Consider the following 10,971-nt stretch of genomic DNA (forward strand, 5'->3'; position numbering starts at 1 on the left):
TATACTACCAATAATAACGAAACAGCCACTAATAACAATGACCTGTTCTGCAATATTACTTGCATCAGTGCTTTTATTTATTTAAGCAAAAAGTAGCTGCCATTCTCAGTAGTCTTTTCTGACGCACAGAACTTCGGTGAGTAATGACACTGAGGTCTTTATGTATTATTAAAGCATTTATATATGGCTGTATAAGATCGTTTTTCTACAAATTCTACAACTTAACCGTTAGGTAACCTAGCAACGGGGTCACGTTCTGCTGCCTCTGAAGTCTGTCCGAAACTGTTTTTAGAGTTTCCTTCACAGCCTTCGAAGTCACTGCCTGATAAGGCAGCGAGGCAGCAAGTCAGCTGACTAGGTTTTCGGACCCAGCCTAAATCAAATGATTCACAATACCTGCACCAAGTCCCGATCTGAATCAAATGATTCGCGAACCCACTCCGAAGTTCCGATCTAAATCAAATGATTCACAATACCTGCACCAAGTCCCGATCTGAATCAAATGATTCGCGAACCCACTCCGAAGTTCCGATCTAAATCAAATGATTCACAATACCTGCACCAAGTCCCGATCTGAATCAAATGATTCGCGAACCCATTCCGAAGTTCCGATCTAAATCAAATGATTCACAATACCTGCACCAAGTCCCGATCTGAATCAAATGATTCACAATACCTGCACCAAGTCCCGATCTGAATCAAATGATTCGCGAACCCATTCCGAAGTTCCGATCTAAATCAAATGATTCACAATACCTGCACCAAGTCCCGATCTGAATCAAATGATTCGCGAGCCCACTCCGAAGTTCCGATCTAAATCAAATGATTCACAATACCTGCACCAAGTCCCGATCTGAATCAAATGATTCGCGAACCCATTCCGAAGTTCCGATCTAAATCAAATGATCTGAATCAAATGATTCGCGAACCCATTCCGATCTAAATCAAATGATTCGATCTAACCCAAATGATTCCGATCTAAATCAAATGATTCACAATACCTGCACCAAGTCCCGATCTGAATCAAATGATTCGCGAGCCCACTCCGAAGTTCCGATCTAAATCAAATGATTCACAATACCTGCACCAAGTCCCGATCTGAATCAAATGATTCGCGAACCCACTCCGAAGTTCCGATCTAAATCAAATGATTCACAATACCTGCACCAAGTCCCGATCTGAATCAAATGATTCGCGAACCCATTCCGAAGTTCCGATCTAAATCAAATGATTCACAATACCTGCACCAAGTCCCGATCTGAATCAAATGATTCGCGAGCCCACTCCGAAGTTCCGATCTAAATCAAATGATTCACAATACCTGCACCAAGTCCCGATCTGAATCAAATGATTCGCGAACCCACTCCGAAGTTCCGATCTAAATCAAATGATTCACAATACCTGCACCAAGTCCCGATCTGAATCAAATGATTCGCGAGCCCACTCCGAAGTTCCGATCTAAATTAAATGATTCACAATACCTGCACCAAGTCCCGATCTGAATCAAATGATTCGCGAACCCACTCCGAAGTTCCGATCTAAATCAAATGATTCACAATACCTGCACCAAGTCCCGATCTGAATCAAATGATTCGCGAACCCGCTCCGAAGTTTCGATCCAAATTAAATGATTCGCGATACGTGCACCAACCAAGTCACCACATCACAATCAGCAACACATTTTACACACAGGTATGCCAGTGCAAAATGCTTTCAGTTAAAGCAGTTTAGTATTGCATTTTAGACTGGGACTATAGCTTAAGCCTACTCTGTAAAACCGGGCAATTTAAAAATATTAAATAGTTCATATTTAATACCAATACCTATTGTCAATAAAGACCAGCTTGGGTCTTTAACGTCAGTGTCATTACCACTTAAAAATTCATTGGTTATTAAAAATTGCCTTGTGCTTGTCTCTTCTCATCGTCATGAGACATTGCAAGATAAAATGTATTAATTTTGTTTTGAAGATCTTATTTTACATGGACATTGGAATGTACAACATTTTAAATGAATTTGTTTTTGGCTTGTTATAATATCTATAGTATCTGACATTAATGTTTATTAATATAAAATGTATTTGATGCGATTGCTGACATGGATGATGTAACCATACAGAAATATGAAATGTACTTATTTGACACCAAAGCCCTGCAACAGCCGACGGGTCTCTGAACTGACTTTATATCAATAGAAAATGTATTTATTTGACAGAAACTGCCTGCTGTTACTGTTAAGTACCTAAAGATTCTGTATATGAATATAAAATGTATTTGACAGATAGCACCTATGACCGCTGACACTCATTTCAAGTCATTTTATATAAATAGAAGATGTATTTATTTGACAGAAGCTGCCTGCGTTGCTGACATGTAATGTAGACCTAATTTCGAGAAGAAAAAAAACCTGATCTGTGAGCTGTAGGCTTAAATTCAAAATTGTGAAAGTCAGAACTGTAAGATGAAAGTCACAATTAATTTTAACTCTCTTGCAAAAACAAGCTTTCATAACATTTAGGCTACATTTTTTCTTTACGTTTTTCTTTTCGTTTGTTTTTCAGATATTTTATTTCAGTGAAATGCCTTGGTGTAGTATGGTTCCAGTAAAATTCATCCACAGAAACAATAGCTGATATTCGAAAACGCCGCTCACATGTTGAGAATCTGAGAAGAGGGAATAAAACAGCCAGTTACACAGCACAGTCAACAGAGGGCACAAACCAAAATGTAGCATACTATTTGATGGATATCCTGACTGAATATCCAACGATCAAATCAGGATATATGGACTTACTAACATTCAAAAGTTTGTGGTCAGTACGATTTTTTTTTATTATTATTATAAAAAATAGACTATCAGCTTTTATTCATCAAGGATGCTTAAAATCAGTTAAAAGTGACATTAAAAACATTCATAATAACGAACATCAAATAAATGCTGTAAGCTTTCAACATTGATATGAATGAGAATTGTTTCTTGAACAGAAAATCAGAATATTAGAATGATTTCTGAAGGATCATGAGACTCTAAAGACTGGAGTAATGATGCAAAAAATTCAGCTTTGGTTGCAGGAAAAAATTACATTTCAACATATATTTACATAGAAAAAGCTATTTTAAATTATAATAATATTTCACAATTTTTACAGTATTTTTTATCGAATCAGTGCAGCCTTGGTGAGCAGAAGAGACTCAGTTTAAAAAACATTGAAAAATTTGATTCTTAACTTTTTAGTGTACGTACACAGGTGAATGACCAACAGAGGGCGCAAACAGACACTGAATCTACTCATTGAATGTGATCAGTATGATTTCCAAAACGGAGCCGCTGCTGTATGCTTTGAGAAACAGCAGATTTTGGGTTTATCATAATATTTTCTTGTGTGTTTTGTGGAAAAAAGAAAGTCACATGGACTTGGACCAACATTGGGCTGAGAAAATAATGACAGACTTTTAATTCTTGGGCGAACTTTACCTGAAATTAAAACTTTAAGTATTAAAAGTTAGCTCCTACCTTCAGTTTACCATCAGAAGACATCACAGATCTGAACATCAAAAGCTGTCTCGTATGTGAAGCTAAAAATACTTTTGCCTTAAATGTTAAAAATGAAATTTAAAACAAATGTAAACACAAGTGCAGTAGCTTACAAACAGATTCTCTAAACCATCAAAATCTTCTTCTTATGGAAGTTTTAGGTTTTCTTTTTATATTTTGGGCTCTGCCAACTACTTGTGGTGATCTGCCCTCTTGCGGTTCACAAAATTTAGCAGTTGAGCCCTGAAAGAGCCCAAATCCTGGATATAGAGGTTTGGTGAATCTGGTCTGGACTTTGTGAAGGAGGATCATGGTATCTGAGACACTGTAGAAGGACAACAGTCCTGCCCTGTGGTCCAGATATACCCCGATCCGGTGGGACAGGGGTACGCTGATCTTCGTCTCCTCATTGTTGTGCACTAGTGCGTATCTGAATATGGAACAGTCCAGACTCCAGGAGTGCCTGTTGTACCCAAACCCACTGTCATCTCCTTGCCCAGTTCTGTTGATGTCTTCGTAGGACACTGCAATGTCAACGCCATACTGCCCGGTCCAGACCACCTCCCAGTAGCAGCGACCTATCAGACTTTCCTTGCTCAGCACCTGGGCCCACCAGCCAAAGCGGTCCGGATGTTCTGGGTATGATTGGGGCTCAAGACTGCAAGCCACAGCCCGGTTCTGCTCCGTTAACCAAAGATTCCTATGGGCCGTGTTTGAGTCCAGACTCAAGGGAACCAGAACTGATGGGAAATAAAAACCCAAGTAAAACCTGGCTTTGTTCCAAAGCAAACCAAGACTGGTGTATGCATGCTTACTTGGACCACTGCAACTTGGTAATTTGTCTTAGTATGTAAAACAAAACTTGATATGAACAAACTATCCTTAGCTAACAAAACAAGTACTGAGATTAATCTTTAAGGATTGGGATTTTCCTGTTGTACCTTCGGACAATACACTCTTAACCCGGATTTTGTCTAAACCAAAAAATGTAAGCAGTCATTACGTATTCTTTATTGTTTTTTTAAAAAAAGTTGTCACTGCTAAAAAATAGTAGTTGTTTGCACTATTTAGACAAATAATTGACTACACTGATCAAGTTAAGAAGACATCACTCAGTATGTTACGTTTTTGAAAAGGGGGAGGGGCTTTTTGAAGCAGGTCGCGTGAACAGAGCTGCTTCACTGAAGAGACGCGCCAACGGTTAATCTTTGAAAACAACGTGAATCGGTGAGTTTATAAAGAGTATTGTAAAAACATTTTGCAATATTACTGTTTTTTTCTGTATTTTTGATCAAGTAAATATAAGCATTAATTAATAAAAGCATTACAAGTCTTACTGATCCCAAACTTTTGACCGTGTGAGTGATATTTATTTATTTATTTTTTTTTAAACTAACCCTTTTAATGAAGTGTTGAAAAAGCAGTCATAACCAATTCATACATTAGAGTATTTGTTTAACATAATTAATAGTTATTTAATGACTAATGTCTTGAATGTGTTCTGTTGTTAGGACTCTGCTGATGATCATGTGTTCCAAGACCTTGACCTTGGAATCCTCCTTGTTGAGCGTGAAGGTGCTGTGTCTCCGTCCTCTCTGCATCTCAATCCAGCCTCATTTAAGATTGTCATCGAGGGAGAAGTTGTGATGAAAAGCATTAAAGACTTGCCAAAGGCTATGTGCCTTCTCTTTGGACTTACATATGCACTTCATCTAAGCTACCCCAAACCAATGAAGAACACATTTCAGTTCATCCAGCAGGTACTTCTAATGTTGGGCCACACTGACTTGAAGCCCAGGTTACATTAAAGAACCAGCTTGCAATTTAATTTTGACAGGAGTGGCTGTTTACTGTTCTTGATGTGCACAATTAATCTCTGAGGTGATTCTCTTGTTCCAAATATCCTGTCATTGCTGTAAGTTAAATTAAACCAGTTAAATTGAAAGAGGTTAAAAGAGAAAGAGGTTAAAAGAGAAAATAAAGAGTTAAATTGTACCAGTTTTCTGTGGTAAAAATGTTTAAAATTCACAGGAGTCATCTTTGTTTCAAAGAGTTGACTCAAGTTTTAATGCTTATCTAGTTTCAATGCATGTTTAGTCATTCAGAGGGATATGGCATATTGTTGAATACTATGTGTTCATGTTACTGTAAGCAATCTGTACAGTTGTTGACTAGCAAATAAGAATTGTATGTCAAAAAAATGTTACTTGTCTTTTGTATGACAAGTTCATACATGGAGGAATACACTGTACTGCTTGTTTTTATGAGCAATAAAAACATTGGAATGCGGTTAGTTTATTTCTTTAACTAGTATTATTTCTTAATTTTAAGGCATTATGTAATATATCATTTATCAATAGAATTAATATTCAATAAGATTTTTTAATATAAATTGTACACCAAAAAAAAAAAAATAGTGTGAACTAATGGTTTTCAGTAAAGACTACTAATGCAAACCTGATTTGTCTGTTGCACCCACTAACATTTTTATGTTTACAAAGCTTAACCCGTTTAGTTTTAGATTTGTAAAAACTAATCTTGTTTAGTGCAACGGGTTTCCACGCAATTTTCTAGTAAAGTCAACTAATTCGGGTTAAGAGTGTAGTTTTGGGTCTGTTTAAATTGGAATGAAAAGGTGAAATGACTTACACTGTAAAAAGTCTTCCCTTGTCTTGGGTTCTTGCGGCACTAGGATCTTTTCTGCAGTCACTAAAGAGATGTGAGGTGTGACAACAGATTGGTTATTTGGGAATCTGCAGACTTTTTCACAAGAGGTTGGACAAATGTAGGATTTTGTAAATAACTTCAGAAAGATGGCAGCATTGTAATGTTATTTTTACATAGAGATTGGTAAGTCTATTAGTAAAATCTGCTGACTTTAGCAATCTTTGTTGCATTGTGTGCCAATGGTGACCATTCAAAAATGGAAAAACAGCTATTTTCACGTTTTTCCTTCAAGTTTGCATGTCTGTAACTCAAGGAGTATTAAAGATATATTAATGTCCTTTTAGATATTGGGTCTTAACAAACTTTTCTTTTGGCACATTTATTTTTAAGGACCTATTTGATTCATTTCCAGAGATACTGGAATTTCAATATGGCTCCAGGAGTAAAATGTTGGAAACGAATGGAAAAGGAATATTTATGGCACTCAGACAGGTATGTTCAATGCAGTTGTCTTGATAGAAGGATAAGAGATACATCTCTAGTTTCAACACTATTTATTCTTCATACATTCCTCTTTTAAAAGAAAAGAAGTATCATATTTTTGCAAACTAACCCACATTCGGTTTTTGACCATTAAAAAAATGTGTAGATTTGAACGATTTACTCCTGGAGCCATATTTAAATTCCAATATCTCTGGAATCGAATCTCAATAGGCATTAAAAACAAATATGACAAAAGGATGGTTTGTTAAGACACAATATGCAAAACGGCATTAGGATATCTTGAATACTTCTTGAGTTACAAGCATGCAAACTTTGGAGAAAAGCTTGAAAAGTGCTGTTTCCCCATTTTTGAATGGTCACCATTGGCACACAATGCAACAGAGATTGATAAAGTCAACAGATTTCACTAACAGAACTACCAATCTCTGTGTAAACATAACATTATGATGATGCCATCTTTCTGAAGTTATTTTTAACCCCCTGCAACCTGACTCTGAATCTCAGGTGAAAATTGCCATTTTTCGCTCTCTACAAAATAATGGATTACTCCGTAAATATTCATCCACAACATTTAATAATGTGGCTTCCATCACTATACATGTCTATCTTTCTTTAGAATAAATATTAGCATAATCAAAGATTTGAGACGTGGACCTCTGGTTGAGTTGACACGGAATGTCCGTCAATTACTACAGAGACAAGACAGGTGTGTTTGATTAGGGTTGGCGTTAAACTCTGTAGGACAGTGGCCATCGAAGGCCAGATTTAGCCATTAATTTCCTAAAGTGATATGGAGATGGAACTAGTTATGTCATACTTTCAACCTAAGACCATTTATCAACTGCACATTAAGTTAGCTTTTTACCTGCTGAGAATATCCTGGTCATCTCCAGTCTCCAAATGTCCTTAATATGTGCTGTTAATGAGGCGAGGGACTTGATCACTTCTCCAAAAGAGAACTGTGGATTAGTGGTCAGACTGGGGAAGTCATTACACTGAGAAGTTGGCCAGCGGAATTCGACCTCCTACAAGATTTGAAGATAATCGAGAGGAAATAAGAGATTAAGAGCTAATCGTTTGGTAGCCACTTTTATCCAAAGTGTATTGTAGTAAATGGTTTGCTCTGCGATTGGATCTGATAACAAGCCCTAAGCTTGAGTCACTACATCAACGCCAGCCCTGTTACCTGAAAGACTTTGTTGATGCCGTTTGTTGCTTTGTTTGAGATTGTAATAATTTATTTATTTAAACAATATCTTGTTTTTTTTTCAGTACCTGGAGGAAATGGATGTGATCATCAGTATGTGAAAGCTGCTCCAGCTCAGACTTCTTTCTCTTCAGCTCTGAAATCTCCCGTTCCAGACCTTCCAAATGTTGCTGAATCCGGTCCAACTCTGTGGACATCTGACTTTGAACCAGCGTAACCATCTCTGTGTGGCTTCTCCGTATAAAGCTGAGCAGTTCTGTGAAGATCCGGTCACCTTCTTCCTCCGTGGATTGAGTCAGGTTCTGTTAGTGGAAACTTCTTTTTCTCATTCTTATTTTGGGTGAAGTGTCCAACAATTCTGCTCTACTAATGGCACCAAATGGAATGATAGTTTCTGAATTGCTCCTCTCCTAGCTTCTATTGATCATGGTCCAACTCACTTTGGGAAGTCAGTCAGTGCTTATGTCTATTAATCTGGGGAGAAAGGGTTCAGAAAATTTTTTCACACACTTACCCTGAGTCTACCTGATGCCTTTTGGATTTCCTTCAGCTCAGTCTCTCGATCCTGCTTGGACTTTTCCATCTGTCTCTGGGGAAAAATTGGACAATGTCATTCAAGACACTGTTTATTGCCCTCAGACTTTTACATTTAGCATCACTGTTGTGACTACTGAACTACTGCGTTCAAGACAGGACTGACTTTCAAATGTGTACTGGCAAAAATAACAATCGTCTCTCTTATTAGGGCCCGAGCACTAGTGTTGCGAGAACCCTATTGGAATTGCTCAGATTCTTCTTCTTCTCTGAAATGAATCACATTATTGAGGGCCTAAACATGCTTGAAAATTCATGAAACTTCCACACGTGCCTTAACACGTGGTCATAGCAAAATGGCTCCTATAAAATTTCAACGAAGTGCCGCTTGAACTATTATTCTGTAGACAAATCCCTGGTATGGAGTCCGAAACCCAATAGGAAGTCTGTTATTTTTAATTTTCTCTGCGACTTTTGTGCCATTTTCAGGCGTTGTATTTAACAAACTCCTCCTAGAGATTTAAACAGATCAACACCAAATTTGGTCAGTGTAATCCAAAGCCCTTTGTGACTTCAAATTGCTAAGATTTGCTTGAGTTTTCGTTAAAGCGCGTGTCCGTGGCGGCCTGACACACTTTCGCCATGAAATAGAAATTCAGGTATACAATGTCCAATCTGCAGCAAAATTCACGTCCTGTCCTGAACACATGCTCATGCCCATATTCTGTTTAGAGCTGTAATCGGGCCTTAAAAGTTAGGCCCGACAGGGCCCGAGCCCCACAAGTATATTTTGATCGACCGTTTTTTACAAGCCCGAACCCGTTTACAGCCCGACATTATTCAAATGTGCGCAAGCACACAGCTCTTTTGCCTTTTGTCAAGAATGAGTCATTTATACACGTTTTAACATAATTGATTCATGACTAAGGTAGGCTATAGGCCACTTGGAAGTTGGAACAAAGAAATAAAATAAGTCCTCTGTAACACAGGCATACACTCAGCCTATAAGTAGGCCGACGCGCCAATAAAAATGGCTCTTTCTTAACAAATTAAATTAAGATAAGTTCTAATTTAAGATGGGTATTTGGCTAAATTAAGATAAAGGCTCCGTGGGATTTCCTTCGCCACTTCTCTCCACAATCCGGCCTCAACGCGACGGTGAATAGCAGCTGAAATGTAATAAAAGAATAATGCCAACATTAGCCTATATACTCTGTCTACATTATGCATTTAAGACTCTTTAATTCTGTTAAAGTCATAGCGCCAGTTGCTGGCAACAGAAAGTGGCATATTTTACACTCTAATGAACTCCTCATAGAGATTTAGTGACATGAACGTTATTTTTGGTCGGTCTAATCTAAAGTCCTTTGCAATGTTAAATTGCGAAGCTCTTGAGTTTTTGTTAAAGGACGTGTCCGTGGCGGCCTGACAAATTTCGATGTTTCACCATGGGAATAGTTGTCGTAACTCAGCCATACAATGTCCGACCTGCTCCAAACTTTACATGTTTGATAAAAATCCTGGCCTGAACAAATCTAAAGGCCAATATTCAGTTATAATCATAGCCCACCTTCTGGCAAGAGAAAATGACTTGTTTTACACTAGCTTAAACATGCAATGTCCAATCTGCACCAAACTTCATGTTTGGAAGAGTCCTGGCTTGAAGACATCTAAAGTCCAATATTCAGCTATAATCATGGCACCACCTGTTGGCAACAGGATATGTCATGCTTTGCACTAACTCAAACATACCATGTTGAGTCTGTACCAAACGTCATATGTTTGATAAAAGTGCTGGCCTGAAGACATCTGCATGCCAATATCCAGTTATAGTCATAGCGCCGCCAAATGGTAGCAGGAAGTTTGGCACATATAAATGGCTTTGACATATTCCTTCTATATTTACCACTTTAAATGCATATTGCCCACAGTTTGCTGTTTTCCTAAAGCCACCAGGTGGTGTTGAGCCCAGGCAACATCTGCTAAATAGTTGTGGAGCCAAATATCTCGCTAAAATCCCTTCATAAAACAAACTACAATTGGCCGTTGCCAAACAAATTCGTCCAAAGAGTTTAAAAAGGGGTTTTTGTGCATTGCATATCAAAAACTTGTACTTCATTGGACTCAAACCAACCCTAACCCACCTTTACCTGTTTCTCTGCTCGTTCTGCAGCGGCCGAGACCACATCATGTCCTTTGTGATTCGTGTCCAGCATGCAGAGGCAGCAGATACACTGGCGGTCAGTGCGGCAGTAAACCTCCAGGAGCTTATGATGTTGGGGGCACATCTTCCTTTGGAGTTGTCCAGTGACGTCCACCAGTAAGTGTGCTTTCCCCACATTCAGGTCGTTGTGGAGCCTGAGGTGAGTTTCGCAGTAAGAGGCCAAACACACCAAACAGGTCTTGATGGCTTTCTCTTTTCTACCAGTGCAAGAGTCGCACTCCACATTCTCAGCTTGGTCTGTCTGAAGTCCTGTCCTGTCCAGTTGCTCTGCAACACTAGCAACAGATTCATCTGGGTCTGC

At 38.4% G+C, this 10,971-nt stretch overlaps 1 protein-coding gene and 1 long non-coding RNA gene across 2 annotated transcripts in view; one reads left to right on the forward strand and one right to left on the reverse strand.

Annotated features, from left to right (window-relative positions):
- Positions 1-2,424: 2,424 nt before the first annotated feature.
- The window catches only part of LOC127154885 (tripartite motif-containing protein 16-like), a 43,886-nt gene continuing 35,339 nt past the window's right edge, over positions 2,425-10,971 (reverse strand). Inside the window, exons 2-7 of the mRNA XM_051096757.1 lie at positions 10,597-10,967; positions 8,427-8,501; positions 7,981-8,214; positions 7,571-7,730; positions 6,184-6,243; positions 2,425-4,274 (exon numbers count right to left, since the gene is read on the reverse strand). Of these exons, the coding sequence (XP_050952714.1) occupies positions 3,667-4,274; positions 6,184-6,243; positions 7,571-7,730; positions 7,981-8,214; positions 8,427-8,501; positions 10,597-10,967 (1,508 nt within the window). The 3' untranslated portion in view covers positions 2,425-3,666. The remainder of the gene's footprint in view (positions 4,275-6,183; positions 6,244-7,570; positions 7,731-7,980; positions 8,215-8,426; positions 8,502-10,596; positions 10,968-10,971) is intronic.
- Positions 4,496-5,823, forward strand: LOC127154619 (uncharacterized). The gene is made up of 2 exons (XR_007825501.1): positions 4,496-4,761; positions 5,046-5,823. It is a non-coding gene; the product is annotated as an uncharacterized LOC127154619 (long non-coding RNA).

Source organism: Labeo rohita, chromosome 23, assembly GCF_022985175.1.
Source record: "Labeo rohita strain BAU-BD-2019 chromosome 23, IGBB_LRoh.1.0, whole genome shotgun sequence".
Lineage (NCBI taxonomy): Eukaryota > Metazoa > Chordata > Actinopteri > Cypriniformes > Cyprinidae > Labeo > Labeo rohita.